At 46.7% G+C, this 22,271-nt stretch overlaps 1 protein-coding gene and 1 pseudogene across 2 annotated transcripts in view; one reads left to right on the top strand and one right to left on the bottom strand.

Annotated features, from left to right (window-relative positions):
* The window catches only part of SLC38A3 (solute carrier family 38 member 3), a 76,135-nt gene that overhangs the window by 11,899 nt on the left and 41,965 nt on the right, over nt 1-22,271 (bottom strand). For both annotated transcript variants that reach the window (XM_035106000.2, XM_035106001.2), the window contains exons 5-13: nt 12,823-12,896; nt 11,494-11,586; nt 11,212-11,293; nt 6,736-6,818; nt 6,192-6,250; nt 2,861-3,019; nt 2,038-2,117; nt 1,477-1,577; nt 84-208 (exon numbers count right to left, since the gene is read on the bottom strand). In XM_035106000.2, coding sequence (XP_034961891.1) covers nt 84-208; nt 1,477-1,577; nt 2,038-2,117; nt 2,861-3,019; nt 6,192-6,250; nt 6,736-6,818; nt 11,212-11,293; nt 11,494-11,586; nt 12,823-12,896 — 856 coding nt within the window. The remainder of the gene's footprint in view (nt 1-83; nt 209-1,476; nt 1,578-2,037; nt 2,118-2,860; nt 3,020-6,191; nt 6,251-6,735; nt 6,819-11,211; nt 11,294-11,493; nt 11,587-12,822; nt 12,897-22,271) is intronic.
* On the top strand, nt 3,504-3,976 carry LOC118080572 (large ribosomal subunit protein eL14-like; annotated as a pseudogene).

Here is a 22,271-nt window from a genome sequence, read left to right as displayed (position 1 = left end):
GAGACAGTAGACAATTAGACTGGTTTCTAGTGTGTGGTGTAGGAAACCACATGCACACACGGTTTGATGAAAAGGAGACTCACCGGGAAGAGAACAATGGGTACCGTCAGTGTCACAGCTATCAGCACAGCCACCCGCACACACAGGATCAGCACATCAAACGGATCTACTCTGCTGTAGGTATGTAGCAGCTCTGATTCTACCTGGCCTGCAGGGGACAACCAGGAACAGCACATCCATTATTGATCAGGCTGCGTACTTAAGCAAGGTGTCTCTTTGCATCCTAGGTTTGGGGTGCGACAGAACTGTTTCTTAGAAGGAAAGGCTATGTTAGTGTTTCTGCCCTAAATCTACAGGTATGCATGTGAACAATAGAAGTGAATCCCACAGAATACTATGTATTACAGTCATAACTCGGTTTAAGTAGGCCTTGGTTTGAGTAATTTCAGTTTAAGTACTCCGCGGACCTGTCTGGAACGGATTAATCCACTTTCCATTACTTTCAATGGGAAAGTTCACTTCAGCTTAAGTACAGACTTCTGGAACCAATTACACTCATACCTCGGGTTAAGTAAGCTTCAGGCTGAGTACTCCGCGGACCCGTCTGGAATAGATTAATCCACTTTCCATTACTTTCAATGGGAAATAAAAAAGTTCCTTCAGTAGCACCTTAAAGACCAACTAAGTTTTTATTTTGGTATGAGCTTTCGTGTGCATGCACACTTCGTCAGATACGAAGATGACGAAGTGTGCATGCAGACGAAAGCTCATACCAAAATAAAAACTTAGTTGGTCTTTAAGGTGCTACTGAAGGAATTTTTTCATTTTGCTTTGACTCAGACCAACACGGCTACCTACCTGTTTCAATGGGAAAGTTTGCTTCAGGTTAAGTACGCTTCAGGTTAAGTACAGACTTCCGGAACCAATTGTGTTTGTAAACCGAGGTACCACTGTAAATTGATACTACTGCCCTTCCTCCCAAAGGACCCCAGGAGTTCCTACTTGCTTCCAAGCAAACATGCATAGGATTGTGTTGCACAACATTAAAATAACAAGACAAAGTGGGGGGTATTATTGCAATTTGGTTTGTTCGTAATAGAAGGACTCAAAGGAAATAATAATAATAATAATAATAATAATAATAATAATAACAACAACAACAACAATAGTTACTATTATTATCTAGAAGTTCTTCAGCAAAATGCATGGGATGGGGCTAAACTAGCTATTAAAGCTGACTACTTGGACATGCTTTGTAAAATGTGGAAAGAGCTCTGGCATTTGTGATTCTGATCCATGATTTGGGCACCAGAAGAATATGCAGGGTCTGTGCTACTGAAGTGTTAGCCCCCCCCAAAGGAAATTCTACACCCTGGTCCCAGGGAGGTGTATGTATATACTCAGTGAAGTCATCTGTCACCACCCCACTGCCTAGCTCTCCTCCACCACTTGGATACCCCGTGGAAGAGAACTTACCATAGAAAGTGAGGTAGCCAAAAAGGGCAGCCAGGAAGTACATGATGTACATAACAGCGATGGAGATGTTGGATATGCACTGCATCTTCTTCTTGGTTGGGCTAAAAGACAGGCAGAAACACAGCATGAGAAGAACCTAACTGTTTAAAGGCACTTCCTTCCTAATCCCAGCTGCTTCTCTACACATCTCCTTGAAGACAAAGAGGCACCCAGCTAAAATGAAAGGCCCAAGATCTGAGATGGCCCCAGTTCATCCCACCAAAGCAAACTATACAAGGCCACAGCTTATCTGATGACATGCCTAGCATCTCCCAAACAGGCACCAGTCCCCTTGAGCGCTTGGAACTGATGTTCAGGCAAACCAAAGGGGAGCCTGATCAAGGGAGTTCTATAAAGGACACACTTGCTCCTTTACTGAATGGAATCAAACAGGCCATTTGCTGCCTTGGAGCTGCGGTCTAACGGAAAACCACAGAGAATTTTCCTTGGTGAGCAGTGCATGCATGCATGCATGCAATCTGCACAAAATGTACATGCTGCAACCATGGAGCCAACACTCACTCTTTCAGCTCAGTGTAGATAGGCAGGACCTCAGGGTGGCACACAAAAGCAAATGCCATGATGGGGATGGTATAGGCTGTCTGCAAGGAAGAGAGAGGGAGAAGAAGAGGATGTCAGCTGACCACTGGGCATGCTCCCATTTCCAAGACCTTTGTTGCCATAGCCCCATAGCAACTTCCAGTAAGGGGAACAACTACACATTAAACTTTTCACTGGAAGCACAGCACATGGGAAAAGGACTGTTCAACCCTTCCCTCCCCAGCTAGGCTCCTGATTTAACCTACCGGTGTGTGTGTGTGGGTGTGTGGGTGGGTGTGTGGGTGTAAATCTCCCATTGGCACCAACTGAACTTTTCTCACATCTTGCTCTTCTGATGCAGGTTCATCAGTTCTCGGTCTCCTCTGCAATCCTGCCCTCCACGACCCACTTTTAGTCCTTTTGGCCATGTTGCTCCTTGCACTTCAAACCACTTCACTGCTTCTGTCTGTCAGGCTGCCTCCTTCCCTCTCCCCTCCTTCAAACATCCGGCTCAAAACCTGTTTAGCCAGATCTTTCCACTGAACCACCCTGTCTTCCCTTTTATCTGCCCTGCAGGTAACCCTAACCCATTCTCACTACAGCTCTATCAGCCCCCTCTGCTTCCATCACACATGGCCTGCCTGTGGTTCAGGATGCAAGACCATGACACTGTCTCTGCGCTGTGCCCAGCCTCAGTGTTGATCCTATAGCCACAGAACCAGATTCAGCCAGATAGGTTTTCCCAGATTTGATGAGATATGCTACTTAGGTTAATGGATATTTATGTATTGTTTGCTAGTCTGACCTGAGAGTTGAGGGTGAACAAGCTCGAAGAGCAGATGCCGTCTTCCATTGCTTGTCCATCCTCATTGTTGTTCATGCTGACTGGTGTGTAATTGAGGCTGGCGGTGGCGTTGACCCGGTCAGGAAGAGGACAGGGAATGTTGAACTTCTTGTATATGACCTGAGATGGGATCAAGAAACCCTGTTAGGAATGATTGCCTGGGCTTATTTTGCCTTAGAGCAGTCTCAACAACAGACAATAAATGTGTTTGTGGGTGTTTGTATGAGTCAGTGTGGTGTGATGGTTCGAGAGTTGGACTATGACCTGGGAGAGAAGGATTCAAATCCCCACTCAGCATGAAGCTGGGTGACCTTGGACCAGTCACCATCTAACCTACCTCACAGGGTTGTTGTGAGGGTGAAATGGGGAGGAGAACCATGGACACCACCATGAACTCCTTGGAGAAAAAGGCAGGATATAAACATGCGCACAGTTTTATGTTTGGCCTGCAGCTTTCCTACTCTTTCCTATTCAATTAGAACAAATGGAAATCCGTGGTAAAGCTGATTGGTTTGGTCCCATTTCTCGGGACAAACGGTGGGCAAACGGAGGTGTGGACGAGTCCTTAGAAAGAGTGCCAACCGGACTCTTTCTTTCTCCCTTCGGCTCGTGAGGCGGCCATCATGGTGTTCAAATGCTACGTTGAGATTGGCCGAGTTGCCTATATTTCCTTTGGACCACATGCGGGCAAGCTGGTAGTGATTGTGGATGTTATTGATCAGAACAGGCACTAGTAGATGGTCCCTGCAGCGGTGTCAGAAGGCAAGCTATGCCCTTCAATTGCATACAGCTGACCGACTTTGTTCTCAAGTTTCCTCACAGTGCTCGTCAAAAGTATGTGAGAGCTGATTGGGAGAAGGAAAACATTAATGAGAAGTGGAAAACCACCAGATGGGCTCAAAAAAATGAAGCTAGGAAGAAGAAAGCCAAGATGTCAGATTTTGATCGTTACAAGGTCATGAAGGCCAAGAAAATGAGAAACAGAATCATCAAGCACAAAGTGAAGAAGCTGCAAAAGGCTGCCGCTCCTCCCCCCAAAAAAGCATAAATTGTCAGCAAATAAAATTTCATTTTCATGTGCAGAAAGAAAGAAAGAAAGAAAGAAAGAAAGAAAGAAAGAAAGAAAGAGTGCCAACCAAACCACTTTACAGAGGGAGTTCCACAACCAAGGGGCCACATCAGAAAAGGCCACGTGCTGGTGCAAACACTGACAGAAAAAAAATGATGGTGTGGAGATGGGAATGGCGAGGGCTCCCATTTAAGGCATTCTAAAAGCATTTGGGTCACCATCGTGCTAGCTACCCATGTTTCTCCGAAAATAAGACACCGTCTTATATTTATTTTTCCTCAAAAAAGAACACTATGGCTTATTTTCAGGGGATGTCTTATTTTTTTCCTCCTCCTCCTGCCATGGCCGGTATTGCTGCTGTGCCTATCACTATGTCTTATTTTCGGGGTATGGCTTATATTCCTTGAATGCTTAAAAATCCTGCTATGGCTTATTTTATGACGTCTTAAAATAGGAGAAACAGGGTAGCTATGTCAGAATGACCGTTTGTGCCTAATGTTTGGTCGCAACCCATTAGAACAGCGAGTACAAGCAGGACAAAGTGGCCCAAGTGAGAATCACGCTGCAGCTATATTCTGCAAGATATCACAGCTTTGCATATTTATAGAAATGGGGTGTTAGAAAAAGCAAGATTCCTTTAGGGTAGTTGTCCTGGTGAGAAGCCAGGGTGAAGGATGTGACTTAATTTGCTATGAATACTTCCTGTGGCTGTTTTTTCAAGCAGCAGTATTCTGTGTGATTAAATGACTGCTTCAAGTTTAAGACTTGGCTTTTCTTGGGAGCTTAAAAGGGTGTAAAAGACAACAGGGAAACAAAACCCCACTGACTGTGCCTGCATCTCCTTCCCAGTGAATTGTGGGACTGAGTGAGCAGGGACAGCCCCATTCACTGAGGTCTTGGCTTTCTCCCTCCACCCTGCGCATCGGCACGAGGCTTCTTCTTTGTCCAGAAATAGATCAGTGTTGCTGACAAGGAAGCAAGAATGCTGTGACGCTTCTCTCTCGCTGGCTGTTGCTGAAATGGCCGGGGGCATGTTGCTCACTATCCACTCTGACAGTTCAATAGCACTTGCAAAACTGGAGTCATCACCCAAGCTTTGCAGCAGGAACTGATACAGAATTCTGCTCTTTGGTCAGCCTACTGGTGTGGATGCAGCCCAGAAGCAGGGGCATTTCAAGAGCAGGTTCAGGCTCTGGCAGGACCAGGTTCAATTAAGACTGCTGGCTACTAGCAAGAGAATGGTGATTTCACAACAAGTACTACCAGGCTCTGAAGCTCTGTTCCCATGGAACCTAAGTGCAAAATCCTGCCAGTGGGGATCTTTCCCCCCCTCTTTTTCATCTTAGCCCTTCTCCAAGGAGCTCAGGATAGCAGACACGCTTCCCTTTTCCCCTATCCTGCTTTCACACTCACAACAACCCTGTGAGTTGGGATGGGCTGAGAGATGGTGACTGGACGAAGACCACCCAGTGAGCTTCATGTCTGAGCAGGCATTTGAATCCTGGTCCTAGTACAATACTTCATTACTACACCAAACTCTCTTCTTCTGAAATGAACATTTCACAAAAGTATGCTTCTTCTTCTTCTTCTTCTTCCTCTTCTTCTTCTTCTTCTTCTTCTTCTTCTTCTTCTTCTTCTTCTTCTTCTTCTTCTTCTTCTTCTTCTTCTTCTTCTTCTTCTTCTTCTCCTTCTTCTTCTTCTTCTCCTTTGTCTTCTTCGTCTTCTTCCACTTCCCTTCAAAGACTCTTAATTGGATCTCCAAGCAACTAATGCCAATGAGGGAGCTGACAGTAGCAACCAAAAAGGCCTATAATTGGCTGCAGAGCTGACATGGTGTGTAATAGGTGGAGTGCTGCATTACAACTGGAGGGTCTTGAGTTCAAATTTCCATCCAGCCATGAAGCCCACTGAGTGACCTTCACAATCTCTCAGCCAAATCTGCATCGCAGCGTTGTTGTGAGGATAAAAGTGGTATGAGGGCAGAGGGGTGGGCTAGATATGTTGCACCAAACTCCTAGGAGGTAGCAGGGCAATATAAAAATGTCATCAGTTAATAACAAGACCACCATTTTATACTTATTTGGGAGTAAGCCCCGTTGAACTCAACAAGACTTATGCCTAAGAAGATGTGCCTAGGGTTGTGCTATCAAGAAATAAACAACTCAAAATTACTGAGGGGACCTGAGGGTAACACAAGCAGTTGCTCCCTGTTCAACAACTCACCGAAATAAGGAAGAACACCATGCAGCTGAGGGAGAAACCACTGGCATAACCAAGATAACCTGGGAAGAGAGGAAACAGAAAGTTGCAGGGGACTTCTGGAATGGATCATTCTCCACTTCCTCAGGTGTTATAGACCCCAACTCTGTTCAGAGACAGTAGTACCCTAGGGTGCAGAAACTGCCATGAGAAATGGCAGGTTTCTGGGTTCATGGATCACCCTCTGTCACTCTCTCAGGTCTGGATGGGGAACCTGTGGAGTAACGGGTGATTCTGTGTACTTTCTGGCAGGACTAGACAGAACCAAGGCCTCCTTCACCACCCACCCCGTCGCATGGGAGCCATTTCCCTGTGGTGTGATATCAGGCTGCTGAGGAATATGTGCATATATATGAATATTGTGTGGATCTCTCCCAATGTGATCACACACCCTTTTGCACAACAAACCCACTGAAGCAGCTGTTGGTAACACTCCATAAACGGCAGGTAAGACACAAATTCCTGAGATTATGCTCGTCGTTCCCATCTGCTGCTCAGGGAGACTTACCCAGTTGTTTCATGAGGGCCAGGGGGAGGATGATACTGACAGAGACCATGATGACTAGATAGTTCCCATTCATGTACCAGTCCCTGGAATGACAAAGGTCAACATTATATCCTCTGCAGGCCTTTGGATGAGAAAACTCTTAATAGTACATTTATATTGTCAGGTGATGCAAGGCCTGGAGCTTCCACCCAGGCCCAGGCCTGCTGAGCTTCACCAAGGTGACAACATCCTGTGCCCTCAGACCCCGCTGAGCTTTCCATGGAGCACGTTTTGTTCACACAGTAAGCATAAATTTGTGTGGCGCAATGTCAGGAGAAACTCTGCAGTATCAGACACTGGAGCAGGAATGGAACTTCATTCCATTCCACTGACTCCGGTGTGAGATGCTGGAGAGTTTCCTCTGACATCACCTCATAAATTTGAACTTTGGTGCAGTTTTGCTGGGTTTTAAAACTTGACCCGCTTGAATTAACATTCTAAAATAGAATTTCAGCTCTACTTAGAAATGGATAATGGACAACTAAGCACCAAAATCCCAGATGGGATCGGCCTCGGCCCAGCATACCTGAAGGAGCGTCTCCACTCCCATCGTTCAGCCCGGACACTGAGGTCCAGCTCCAAGGGCCTTCTGGCAGTTCCCTCACTGCGAGAAGCGAGGTTACAGGGAACCAGGCAGAGGGACTTCTTGGTAGTGGTGCCCACCCTGTGGAACGCCCTCCCATCAGACGTCAAGGAAATAAAGAACTATCTTACTTTTAAAAGACACCTGAAGGCAGCCCTGTTTAGGGAAGTTTTTAATGTTTGATGTTTTATCGTGTTTTTAATATTCTGTTGGAAGCCGCCCAGAGTGGCTGGATATAAATAAATTATTGTTATTATCATCATCATCATCTTACTCCCCAAACCTGAAAATGGACTCAGAACTGAAAATTCGTTGGACGAGGGTCTACCTGAGAACCCCTAATATGGTGGTCTGAGCTCTCTGGAGGAAAGGCGATTCAATATTTTATTTGCTCATTTATTCAAATCTGTACACTGCTTATCAAAAAAAAGTACCAAAACAGTAGAAAATATAAAACTACGTTGGCATACTAAGTTCTCAATCAATGGGACATGGAATTGGGTGCTCTAAGGGGGGCAATACAGTGTAAATGTAAGCAAAATACTGCAACGTTGTCCTAGCCTTCCAGACACAGCAGTGTTGTTTGGTCAAGCCAAGCCTAACAGAGCCTGCAGGGCAGGCAGCAGTGACCCTGTACATTGGACATTGAGGCTCTCATGAAAGCCAGCGTCAAGCTTTGATCTGCCTTGTATCTCAGCACAGCCCAGGCAACACAAACCTCCCTGTCTCATGAATGAATCCCCTCCTCTTTGCAGGGGACAGCTGTGGCTGTGCTGTGTGCATGAAGCTAAGCCATGTAACTTGCCCCACTGACTACCACTCATCCTGCTGAATCTGTCCCTTTCCCTGTGAGAGGCAGAGCCCTATAGCTGTTTGCCCTGTCAGAGTGTATAAAGTCAGATGAGCTTAAAGTGAAGCAAGAAGCTGGCTTTGCTTTCAGTTCCAAGGCAGGTTGGTTTGGGTCTCTGGTCTCTCCTGCCTCTCCCCACCCACTGCTGACCTTCTCCTCCCCACCACCCCATATGTCCCATGGCCTTTCAAGATCTCACGAATCTTTCTGTGAGGCAGAGGAGGTTTTCGGCAGGCAACTCAGAATTCTGCCCCGTCTCATATAAAGCATGCAACCAAAACACACTATTCCAAGGTAATCTGTACAACAATATGCTTACGCAATCTGCATTAAGATTTTTGGAAGGGAGGATTGTGTTGGTTATTTTATTCTATGCAGGGAGGTTAAGGGGGGGAAAGGGCTGGAGCACAGAAATTCACAAAGGCAAAAGAAGAGTCTTTAAAGGAAAGGAGGGAGGGGAGAGAGAGAAAAGAAAGCAAAAGAGAAGTGGTAGTGGTGGTTGGGCGAACTACTGAAAATGGCATGGGGTAAAGAAATTCTCCTTCCTGTCAGGCACTATGAGTCTCAAAGCACAGGGCCCCCAGGTCACACAATTATTTGCCCCACAATTATTTGCCCCACAAGGGTCTGCATTCAGTCTTGTCCAATGTATCCAATACAGGGAAGCAGTGACAGCAGCAGGGGGCTTCTCCTAATAGTAAGTCAGCGGATAAAGCAGGGCCTAGTACAGGGGGTGGGGGGAGCTTTTCCTGCCACATTCTCCCATGGGCAACCTCCCGGGGCTGAATGGGCACGACCAGAGGGGAAACTAGGCAGAGCAAGAGATGACTATCAGATCATCAAGGCACCTGTGTTACTATTCTGACTGACTGGGTTACCCCTTCCTAGCCTGCAGCTACAGTAGCCATGGTCAGTTGGGCATAAACCTCCCTAAGGACTAAGTGGAGTGCACATCACACAGAGGGAAGGAAGGATGCTGTTGACATTTCTCAGGTGAGCACCAAAGACACTTGGGAGTGAAAGATTCCCTGATGGTTGATGGTGAACCAGCACATTTCTTTATTAAATTTATATCCCCCGACCCTTTCTTCCATCAAAGAAATCAAGGTAGTGTCCATGGGATTCCCATCATTCAGGCACTGACCAGACCCAGCCCTCCTGAGTTTCAACAAAACGGCCCTGTGTGTACCATCAGATCACACCCTAGGACTCTCTAGGGCAGGGATAGGCAACCTCAGGCCCGTGGGCCGGATGCGGCCCAATCGCCTTTTCAATCCGGCCCACGGACGGTCCGGGGATCAGCATGTTTTTACATGAGTAGAATGTGTCCTTTTCTTTAAAATGCATCTCTGGGTTATTTGTGGGGCATAGGAATTCGTTCATTTCCCCCCAAAAAATATACTCCAGCCCACCACATGGTCTGAGGGACGGTGGACCGGCCCACGGCTGAAAACCTTGCTCTAGGGTATACCAACTCACTGCATTAACCCCTCAGCAACCAGAGAAGGTTGGTGCCTTGCACACAGGCTAAATGTGATGCATGGCAAATGGGTTTCTGGAGCCCACTCAGCCTGTGAGCAGAATCACGATTCGGGCTGCTGCATCCAGGGCAGGGGCGGAGGAGGAAGTGATGCATCGTGCAAGGATTGGAAGTTCACTCTGGTCTAATCCCATGCAGAGGGTTTATTCAGCACCAGCGTCACATCAAAAATAGTAGTGGCTTAATGCCGTGAAATCCCTGGGACAGGCTGCTCAGCAGGAGGCAAATCCCTCTGCTATGAGAGCGAGAGATGTTAGCTAGAGCTGAGCCACAAGCAGGGAGGGAGGAGAATGAATAAAGGTAGGGGGAAGATGTCTGTGAGAGAGGAAAAGATGCCTACGTGTATGTAGGACGTAGCCTTGGTAAGGGGCAGCTTGGGCATTCCTATCAGGCCCTGCACTAGCCTACAGTCCCGTTCCCCTGAGGGTCCACCACTGGGCTGATAACCAAAAGGAAACCTGTTTGCCTTCCAGGTTTGCCTCTTGGCCAGCCTCTCCAGAAGGTCTGTCGGTGGCCACAACCACAATGTGTGCCCAAACTAACTTGCCAAACAGCAAAGCCCAAGGCAGGCCTGTTGAGCAGCCACCACAGCCTCATTCCTCAGCAGCCTCCACACTGCCACTGCCTGGCTCCCCCCTCTGCACAATCTCATGGCTAAAGTCCAATCCACAGTTTCCCAAACTTGGGTTTCCAGCTGTTTTTGGACTATATCTCCCATTATCCCTGACCACTGGTCCTGCTAGCTAGAGATGATGGGAGTTGTAGCCCCAAAACAGCTGGAAACCCAAGTTTCAGAAACCCAATTCTATTCTGTTAGGCGATGGGTATACTTGACCCCTTATACCAAGTCAAACGATGGGGCACCTAGCTCAGTGCTGTCTACACGGACTGGCAACAGCTTTTCAGGGCTTCAGGCAAGGGACAGTCCTAGCCTTACCTGGCCTGGTCCTGGGATCTTTGGCATGCAATGAATGTGCCCTTCCCCTTGAGTTATAGCCCTTCTCCTGCAGCAAGGCTGATAGCAGTATATGCGCCACAGAACTGGATTTGGCTACACAGCTCCTTGCCATATACAGATGTGGTGGAAATGTGAGTGTTTGCTACTGCATGTCATGTGAAGCAGCAAGGGCCATAGGGGAAGCCCACAAAAGAATCAGGAGCAGATCAGCCACCTGGCTCAGGATTAGGTAAAAAAGGGGGACAGGGGTTGCCAGTTGTCCCCCGCTGACAGTTTGCATCAGTCAGGCTCTTCCATTGGACATTGGGAAGAAGGGCAGAGAGTGAACAAGGCAGATAGCGGTACCTGAAAGATGAGGACGAGAGGTGTTCCTCTGACACCCCATAACTGTTCACCTTCTGCTGAGCACAGCCATGTGATGCTACGGCCCATGGCAGTTGCAGAAATTGTCTGGGTAGGTAAGTAGGAGAGACAAAGGCAGAAGCGAAAGGGAGAAGGATACTTACGTTGTTTTCTCCTCCAGGTTGAGGAAAGTCTGGATGACGAGAGGCACTTCAGACTTCACAATGTACAGGTAGCTGGACATGGCTAGGGAAGGAGACAGAAGTTAACAGGGTGCAAAAGAGTCCCATTCAGATGAAGGGGAGTAAAGATGCTTGGGAACACCATCGTGGCCCACTTTGCTCCTCCCTACACAACGCTTTCTGTCAGAAAGCCTTCCTGGGATGGAAACTGGTGTGTGTCTCTGTGCCATCTCCGTAGCCACTTCCTGTCCATGGCCTCCTTACCTCCAATATTCTGAAGTGTGATGGCAACGGCAGCTGCCAATTTCCCTGGAGTTCCAAAAGCCCTGTAGCCCAGCTGTTCATAGGCTCGGATTCCTGGACAACACCAAAAATTAATAGACAAGAGAGAAAGAGAGAGACAAAATGACTCACATCTGTACAAGGCACACAACTGTTGGACAAACTGAGACTTCAGGCCAACATAACAGGGATTACACAGAGATTATCACCTAAGAGTCATTTTTTAAAGTATTCAAACTGTCTGCATGAACATATTGTTATTATTATTATTATTAGCCCCAAGAAAGTGTGGAATCACTACAGCATTCCTATTGCTGAATAATATAGTGCATAAAGAGGCTGTGGAAACTATTACATGACTATCAGTGAAGGCTGCCCCAAGACAGTACCTAGATTTGACAATACAGTGCTGTTAACCAGAGACCTTTGAGTGATGACATCTGTAATGGGACCTAAGATAGCCCAAATATCCCAAATGATGGTCAGAGTTGATGACTTATCTGAACTCCCTGCCCAGCCAGGTAGATGGAAAAGGTGTCTGTCCAAGGAAAGACAAAGACTAGGAGACATAATGAGAGCTGAGTTTGCTGTGTAAGAAACTGAGGGTGCTGACTGCCTCCCTAGAGATCTGATGTGGGAACAGAGGGATGGCTGACCATCAAAGCATTTAAGCTGTTCTATAACCTGTATACGATCAACCTGTATGCTTTTCATAACATTTTGCTTCCCTGTTTGCTTGGTGTCCTTTAAATCTTGATAAACCCTAATACTTTCCTCCTCCCCAACCCTGCCCATCCATAACGAAAGCAACTGGAATGAAAACGTCTCTATTTTTGCATACAAACCAAACAAATGCAAATTACGTATCTTAAAAAGCACAGGCAGAAGTCTGAAAAGTCCACATCTCTGCTTGCAACATCCTTCTGCCTTGAGAGATTTTCATTCCAGTGAAGGTTTCTGGCGCTGACAACCTTCCCTCTGAATTCAGGCATCGCTTGAGCAGAGAGGCAGTGAAGGCATTTATGGAGAGCACTCTTTGGCAGCTCAATACATCCGCTTTGGACAGAAACACAGGAAGCTGCCTTGCACTGAATCAGGACACTGGTTCATCGAGCCCAACATGGCCCACACTGGCTGGTAGTGGTTCTCCAGGGTTCCAGGCAGGGATCTCTCTTCCGCTCACAAACCCTGGAAATTCACTGGAGGCCAGAGATGGAATGGTCCACAACACAAAGGAAAAGGTAACAAGCATGAGACAGGGCTTAACTTAAGCCCACTTTGTGGGCTTTACTGCAGGTTTGTAGTACTTACCGACAATCCCTGAGGATTTGAGCAGCAAGTGGATAGAGTAGCTGGACAACAGAGCTACAGCAGTCAAAAGGAATCTAGAAGAAAAAGAGGAAAGCAGTGACACCTAAATTGCATGTCCATAGAGACTGCCATCTGGGAAGGCACCCAGAAAGGCAGTCAGGAGTGGGAACTTCACATCCTTCTATTGCCGCATGCTGGACAGCTCCAGAAGCACCTAAGGATTTACCTTCTGAGGGCTTTCTGTAGGAGCAACTGAAGCACATCCCAACTACATTTTGGTAATAGTCCCATAATTCCAAAAGCACTATATCCCATCCACATGGATTAGAGGGTAGCTGTGTGTTAGGGAGTGGGCAGGGGAAAGACAGCTTCGTGAAAGGGGATATCAGCATTGCCATGTTTTGCTTTGTCCTGAAATGGCGAGGTGGGGTAGAAGAAGAATGACCACCTCTCCAAATATAAAGGGACCATATAACATCTGAAACTTCTGCACATTTATGTGAGATATTTATATATATAGAGAGAGAGAGAGAGATTCGCAACACAGTGCCAGCATATTGTTGTTGTGATCATTTACTGCATCTTGCCCTTTTATTATTTCTTTTCTTATATTAACATGCCGCTCGCTGCTCTGAGGGCCTTTGGGCTGGAAAGCAGTATATCAACAGACAATAGTCCTAAGGACAGGGGACTTGTGCCACTTGCTGTTAATCAGATCCTAAGCAATAGGCTCTGGGTGTCCATGACACTTGTGCCATCACAACCCAAAATATCAACCGCAGCTGCAATGAATCGTATTTTCCGCAGGAACAAAACATCTCTTTTTTTCAGTGCCTGGAAAGTGGCCTATCTCTGCAACAGAAGCATAGCCTAGGCTGCACACAACAAAGAAAGAAAGAATCATGCATTGGTTTCACAAAAATATCCCATGGAAAAGCCCTACAACAGTTTGCCATCCAGTTTGTGTTGCTTCCTCCCAGTCGCTGATGCTAAGCTCACAGGGTGGGGGGTGGAGAGAGGCAACAGACTGAAGGCGCAGCTCCATAAGAGCATTAACCTGCTGGCAAGCATCCTCCATTGGTTCCCCTGAAGATGCACAGAGGCTCTTGTCAATCAGCAGCTGAGGCTGTAATGCCATTCCGTTACGTAATGATTCATTTGTAAAAGGTGAGCAATCCTGTCCAAGGGCTCAAGTACTGGGCAGGATGCCAGGAGAATTCAGAACAAGAACTGTTTCATGTATGCACACATGGGCACGTACACACACACAGAGAGAGACAGCAGGATCATGCTGAGAAACTCAGCCAGAGGGGCGGGGTATAAATAATAAAATTATTATTATTATTATTCATTAGGAAGTGGCAGATCTTGCTGCTCAGAGCAGGAGCCTAACCCTACCACGGAGCATGAAAAACATCAAATGCTTTCTTGTCAAATGTACTTAAGAGCAGATCTTAAGGCACGGATAGGATGCTGAAGGAAGAGGGGCTCCTTCAGGCACTTGGGTCCCAAGCCGTGTAGGACTTTTAGCTCCTTGGAGGAAGGGTGGGTCATGAGGGTGACAAAAATTAATCAATAATCACATCCAGGCACTTTGTTTACAGCACAGATGAGGACAAGTTAAACAATCTCTGCCACCCCCAGTAATATAGACATTAATTTCTCTGTGTTTAAAATTTTCAGCATCCTGTTTCTCAGATTATATAGATCAGGGGTTCCCAACAAAATTTTCTCGAGGACCCCTCATCGGGCCGCTACTGTGACAAGGACCCCCATTAATTCCTAATCCTAAAATTAAAAAGTGAGAGCCAAATTAAGAGTCTTTTTATATTTTATATTTATACATTTTTTACAGTTCTTCCTCTTCATCTGTAGGCCTTTGTCGTTTTAACGAACCACTTTTTAACCAACGGTCCATTTTTAACTACGCGAACTGTAGCTTCCGCGAAAAACAACACTTTGTTTACAAACACTACTGTTTTGCAAAGAGGCAGCGCGCGCCAGGGAGGAGGGAGGGGAATGGAGAAGACAGGGTACCTGCGCAGTAGCGCACAAATGAAGCTGACGCGCGCAAAGCATCTTGGGGAGGTGAGCGTTAGTAGAATGCGCGCGCTGCCTCTTTGCAAAACAGTAGTGTTTGTAAAGCGCCACCTAACGGCATACAGCAGAACTACTGCCTCTATCTAATTCTAGTTTTGCGCTAGACTCTGCTCATGCAGGAAGCGGCCAAAACAAAAAATTTGTTATCATACGAAATATATTTAATATATTTTTTATTCTAATAGCATCTTGCGGACCCCTCTGGCATAGCTCGCGGACCCCTGGGGGTCCCCGGACCACCTGTTGGGAACCACTGATATAGATGCCCAGATTGGCTGGAGCAACCCAGTTAGATGGGTGGGGTACAAAGAATAAAACTGTTGTTGTTGTTAGACACACACCCCATTTCAATCTCACAAAACATAGAGGTGATGGGGCAGAGAAGGAATGGGTGGGATTCAGCTAAATTACAGCATACACGGAACAAGGGTATGCTTATGCAACAGGAGTTTCCGCCCTTCTCCCCTACTCATGATCTCCCATGCTCCATAAATCTGCTCTGGAGAACCAGGGGAACCTCCAGAACAAGAGAGTGGGGTGGGGAGAGATGGGAAGGTCCCACTGCATGAGCAGACCTTGTTCTCCCCACTTAGCGCTACACTGAATTGCACCCATTCCCTGAAAAGAGTGACAGAGAAGAAAATGACACCGATGTCAATATATATAGCCCAAAAGCCAGCATTTCCTCATCTGAAGCAACAACCTTTTTAATTCAAATTCTGAAAGAGGCAGGAGGCATTGTCACTTCAGTTATTGTGATCTCTTTGTAGTATTTTGGGGTGGGGTTAGTTTATTGTACTATAATACTTTTTTTTAAAGGTAACTTGCCCTGGGATTTTACAGAGAAGGGCAGGTAACGATAACAGCAGCAGCACTAATTGTAATAAAATATTGGGCTCATGCCTGACAATTTCCCTCTCTGTTGCAGTAGCTCTTCTTGATGAAAATCTGTAGTGATGCCTGTGGTTGGCTGTGTTTTTGCCCTTTCAAGGTTTCCAAGTTCATAGTCTGAATCACAGCCACACTGAATAGCTGCCTGCTTTATTTTGGTTAGCTGCATGTTTTTCTCTCTACTCATTGTACTTTCTGCCTATATATCCATCATGGTTTCAATCTACAGTCTCTCTCTTTATATATATCTCCAAGGTTAGAGTGGCTCCTGGGTGCAAGAATATTGCTAGGTGGTGTTATCCCATAGCAGTAGCTTCTTAGAGTCCTATATCTTTGATTCTTTCCTTCCTCACCTTAAGCATTAATGGTTGGATATGCTTTAAGAATGTTAGGCTCCCAGTTCTTACATGATGCTACTTGCACTTGCTGCCTGTGTAAGTTTGTGACTTTAGTTTCTTTGTGCCTCAGCTTCTCCATCTGTAAGGCACAAAGGCACTTGCAGAAAGCTCTTTCAAATCACAGAAATCACACCAGGTTGAAACATCATAGGATCATATCATTGTAGAGTTGGAAGGGACCTTGAGGATCATCTTGTCCAATCCCCTGTAATTCAGGAATATGCAGCTGTCCCAAACGGAGACTGAACCTGCAACCTTGGCATTATCAGCACCACACTCTAACCAACCAAGCTATCCAGGCTGACTTATCATGGGTCCCAGCTTCAATTTCCTGGCCATGCTCAGGGCTTACCTTCCAAGTCCCGGACTGCAGAATCCGGAACCGGCAGCCGTGTGACACCGGAAGATGCATCGACGTAACTTCCGGTGTCGCTTTGCCCTTCTATGGGCACCAAAAATGGCCGCCGCCGACTTTGAAAGTCGTTTGTATGCATGTCAGGAAGTGCGTCAACGCAACGTCCGGTGTCGCTCTGCCCATCTATAGGCACCAAAAATGGCCGCCGCTGACACCGGAAGTCGCTTCTATGCACTTCCAGACATGCGTAGATGCGACTTTTGAAGCCGGCGGTGGCCATCTAAAGCAGAATCAAACAAAATCATTTCATTTCAAATCCTGCCTTGTTGCCTGAAAGCTGCCAAAGTGGCTTGACGAATAAAGTGAGACAGTACAAACTGCAACAAATGGAATAAAACCCGGGAATAGGCCACAGCCCAGCAAAAACCAGTCCATAGCATTCTTATAAACAGAACTAAGCAGCAAGAACTAAGCAGTTTATAAAACTGGGTCCTAACCAGCTTCCAAAAACTCAGTAGTGACGAAACTTTGGCACTTCCTCCACGTGGATTCTACAATAAAGGGCAAACACCAAGAAGACGCTTTGCCTTGAAGCCACCTCTCTCACCTGAGAAAGTGAGAATAGGGCTCTCTAAGGTGATCTTAAGAGCATAGGGAGTGGATGGGTAGATTTATATATGGGAACTATTGTGGTTCAAGGTTCTGTGGTAGATGCGCAAGCATCTCCACATCTATGAAGAACAAAAAACTAGAAAGCTTCAAAGACTGGCTCCACAAACCCTCCTTCCATTCATACAGGAGTAGTGCAATGAGGGCTAGACTGTGTTCCTTTTTTGTTATATATGAATCTTGAGATTCATGGAATTCTGCATCCGCTGCTCCATTCAACACCAGGCCACTGGATTGTGCACCGTGCTGATCTTCCATTCCACCCTCTACTAAGTTTTTTTTTAAAGCTCCTCAGTCTGATTTGTGTATTCACAAGGGCAGGACCGAATTGGTGCCATTTAGAGGGAGTACGTTCGCTGAAGTGATCTGCCTTGTGCTTCAGAAGCTGCCTGGGGCTGGCAGACTGAGCTCCCTATCCTGTATGAGCTGTTTGGCCGTAAGGGCAAAGCCTGGGCTTGCGCAGCCTTCCCAAGGCCTGGGGAGCTCAGCTACCCTGTGGAGAGTTTCTGTTTCGTTGCCTGACTACGTACGGCAGGGTTCAGCCAGGGACAGTGCTGAGGCATCCAGTCTGCCTCTCCTCAGCCTGTCAAGCCATAGTTTCTTTAGCCAAGGCACAGGATGTCTCCTTCCAAGCAAAAATGAAGATGGCACTGTTTCTGAGGCCTCCCTCATATTCTCCCTACCTGAGGCATTGTTCTTAATATTGGTATATTGGCTCCTTAAACTTGCTGGAAAGCCCTTATGTCAGCACATTCCTTGAAGTAATCTACCTAGGAACATTGATGGTTTAGATTGGAACGTGGGGTGGGGTGGGGAGGGAGGCTGTGCCCAAAATGTGGATGCATATACTGACACGGCTGGGAATTAACATGAACAAGACCTTTCCTGTAGCCACCAAGCAGGGAAGCAGGTTCATTATGGTAAACGAGGCATCAACCTTAGTCTGCCCTCAGCCAGCAGCCACCACCCTGCCTCCTTATACTTGGAACCAGTACAAAGCGTGGCCCGGCTCTCTGCTTCCTCCTCCTTAGTCTCCGTGTTGCCTTTGTAGAATTCAGCAAGGAGGATGGGGACAACACCAGAATTACTTGGCTCCCCCTGCTGTTGGCCTCCCTGCCTTCCACCCTACCAGTCCCAATGGGCACCAGCCAACCCTGCCATTAAATGAAACTGGCAGACATTAGAAGGTCTTTGCAATGACAGGGAAAACATGTTCACAAGGTCGCTGCCTTTACATAATGATAAGATCAGAAGGGCATGTAGGGAGACATTTTTTTGTGTGTGTGAATGTTCCACCGCTGTGGAACTCTTCTCTCCTGGAGAGTCACCAAGTCTCATTCCAAGTCTGGGCCTCTTTTGTGAGAGTTTTATAGTCTTCCTGCTTGACCTGGCTGCTTGAGGTTAACCTACTTTGTTTTCTTTTTAAGAAAAAAATATTTTCTGTTTGTTTGTTTTAAATAGAAACCAACTATTACAACGTGGGCTAAACTGTATATACCAGTGGTTCCCAACAGGTGGTCCGGGGACCCCCAGGGGTCCGCGAGCTATGCCAGAGGGGTCCGCAAGATGCTATTAGAATAAAAAATATATTAAATATATTTCGTATGATAACAGATTTTTTGTTTTGGCCTTTTCCTGCATGAGCAGAGTCTAGCGCAAAACTAGAATTAGATAGAGGCAAGTAGTTCTGCTGTATGCCGTTAGGTGGCGCTTTACAAACACTACTGTTTTGCAAAGCGGCAGCACGCGCATTCTACTAACGCTCACCTCCCCAAGATGCTTTGTGCACGTCGGCTTCATTTGTGCGCTACTGCGCAGGTACCCTGTCTTCTCCATTCCCCTCCCTCCTGCCTGGCGCGCACTGCCTCTTTGCAAAACAGTAGTGTTTGTAAACAAAGCGTTGTTTTTCGCGGAAGCTACAGTTCGCGTAGTTAAAAATGGACCGTTGGTTAAAAAGTGGTTCGTTAAAACAACAAAGGCCTACAGATGAAGAGGAAGAACTGTAAAAAACGTATAAATATAAAATATAAAAAGACTCTTAATTTGGCTCTCACTTTTTAATTTTAGGATTATGAATTAATGGGGGTCCTTGTCACAATAGCGGCTCGATGAGGGGTCCTCGAGAAATTTTTGTTGGGAACCCCTGGTATATACTAAACGGGAAATTATTTGGGGTAGGTGGATGGAGACTTGGGAAGGAAATGAAGTTGTGAAGCAAAATGGGAGGGAACGCCCTCCCATCAGAGGTCAGAGAAATAAACAACTACCTGACATTTAGAAAATACCTAAAAGCAGCCCTGTTTAGGGAAGTTTTCAATCTGTGATATTTTAATGTATTTTAATGTGTGTTGGAAGCTGCCCAGAGTGGCGGGGGGGGGGACCCCGGCCAGATGTGTGGGGTATAAATAATATGTTGTTGTTGTTGTTGTTGTTGTTGTTGTTGTTGTTGTTGTTGTTGTTGTTGTTTGTTGTTGTTGTTGTTATTTAAAAAATGATGCGTTGGGCAGAGTAGTGGTAACTGGGTTAGCTAAGAACAGGCATCCCCAAACTGCAGCCCTCCAGATGTTTTGGCCTACAACTCCCATGATCCCTAGCTAACAGGACCAGTGGTCGGGGAAGATGGGAATTGTAGTCCAAAACATCTGGAGGGCCGAAGAACATAAATAAGAGCCCTTCTGAATCAGAGGAAGGGTTCGTCCCATTTAGCTCCCTATTTCTAAGATTAACCAGCCAGATGTCTGTGGAAGCAGGGCATGAAGGCAAAAGCCTTTCCTTGTTTATTGTCCCCAGCACCTGGCAATCAGATGTATACTGAACATGGAGGTTCATATAGCCAGGAAGCTAATTCTTTTTAAATACATCTTTAAAGATATGTAAGTTGGTGGCCATCACCAGACCTTGGAGCACTGATATATAAAATTGCACTGTGTGGAGATGTAATTTTTGCAGCATTATTATGAGGCTTTCTGAATCTGGAAGACATGTTGAGTCAACCTGGCTGTAACTTTTGTGGGGAGGGTTTTGAGTTGTGATACTGTGTTTGGAGCTCAGACTTCACTTTTGTTTGTGGTCTTGGGCACTTCACCTGTCTCCATATTGCCCATCATGCAAATGCCTCTGGGAATCTGAGAAGAAGGGATCAAGCCATGTTGCTTGTTCCCAGCAGCTGTTACTCAGAAGTAACGCAGCGGCAGTGCGGCAGCAGTGGGAGGCCCCATTAGCTAAAGTGGTACCTCAGGTTAAGAACAGTTTCAGGTTAAGAACGGACCTCCAGAACGAATTAAGTTCTTAACCCGAGTACCACTGTATGTATATTGTTTATTATATTCTATGTTGTAAACTGGGAACGCAGGTGGCGCTGTGGGTTAAACCACAGAGCCTAGGGCTTGCCAATCAGAAGGTCAGCAGTTCGAATCCCTGCGACGGGGTGAGCTCCCATTGCTTGGTCCAAGCTCCTGCCAACGTTTGAAAACATGTCAAAGTGCAAGTAGATAAATAGGTACCGCTACAGCGGGAAGGTAAACGGCGTTTCCGTGTGCTGCTCTGGTTCGCCAGAAGCAGTTTTGTCATGCTGGCCACATGACCTGGAAGCTGTACACCGGCTCCCTTGGCCAATAACATGAGATGAGCGCCGCAACCCCAGAGTTGGTCACGACTGGACCTAATGGTCAGGGGTCCCTTTACCTTTATGTTGTAAACTGCACTGTGGTCTATTGTCAAACGGCTTTTAAAAGGGATGAAAGAATAAATAAATAAATACTGTGAGAAAATCACCTCAGTTTCCTTGGATTCCAGGATTCTATATAGAGTGCCAGGGCCAAAGATATGACTCTTGCTTGTGCTTGCTGACTGCCAAGGGTGGTGATGCCCGGATAACTGGCATATTGAGATTGATTACTCTCTATTCCTACTGACTATGGATGGTTCTTCCTCCTCACCCTGCCCCAGATAGGAGCCTTAAGGCCTATAAACCAAACTGACAGTGAGTTTCCTCTCAGCCTCTGCCTGCTGCTTTGTTTGCATAGTTGTGAGTGGTGGTCATATCCTAGAAAGGGGGAGAGAGAGAAAGGGACAAAGGGAAATTGGTAACAAATGAGGGGAAAGTCAACACCTGCAGAAGGCTGCAGTGCCCTCAAATGTTTAGCTGACCTAGCAAGAGGCCCCATGGGTGGTCAAGAGTTGGAACATTATATTTTCAAGCCCAAGGTAGCAACACTTCATGTACCCACTTCAAGTGAGTGCCAGAGGGAAAAGTGCTCAGCTAGGCTGTGCTGTCATGTGCCGCCTTCTGGCAGGAGAAGGGCCGTCCCTTTTCTCTAGGGACCCTGACAAGAAGGGCTGCCAGGTGCCACAGAGGGCTGAGTGAGACACCTACAAAGGCCTTTTATGTGTCTCTGCATGCTCTTCCTTCCACTTCACAGGCACTTCCTTTCTCCTGCTGGAGGGCATGTTAATGTGCCTAAAATGACCGCAGCCAATAAAATCTTTGTTTCACGCCAATAGCTTTCTAGGTGATGTGCAAGAGAGAAGAGCCCACTGTTCCCACTACCAGTGGAGTCTCACTATGCTTATATTCCTTCCTCCTGCCCTGACGGAACTGCTTCGCTCTCCATTCCGAAGAGGTGCATTCTGGGTGGTTCTCCAGGCCTCAGCCCCTCCTGGCTTTAAAAGCCAGAAGAAGGAGGAAGGGAGGAAGGTGCATGGGAACCATTTCAGTAGCCCACGTTGTGGAACCCAACTGCCTCAGCACTTCTCAAATCATCAATAGGCTATAGTCATGTTTGCCCCTAAGCAGGAGCCCCCAACCTGCCCTAATCCACCTGCCACTACCCACACAGTATAAGCCTAACAAGCCTCCTTTGTCTCTTCCGTCCCAAAGCCCAGCTGCTTTTTGCTTCAGGAACCACTCTTGCTAATGACCTTAGCTCAGGGTCAAACAGAGGAGGAATGTTCAGTGTGTCCCCCCACCACCTCAATGAGGGGAAACACCCAATTGCACCCCAGTCCTCAGCACAGCAGCTTCTAATCATGCTGGG

This window comes from Zootoca vivipara, chromosome 2, assembly GCF_963506605.1.
Source record: "Zootoca vivipara chromosome 2, rZooViv1.1, whole genome shotgun sequence".
Lineage (NCBI taxonomy): Eukaryota > Metazoa > Chordata > Lepidosauria > Squamata > Lacertidae > Zootoca > Zootoca vivipara.
Note: the sequence above shows the minus strand (reverse complement) of the source record. Positions and strands in the feature narration are given on the sequence as shown.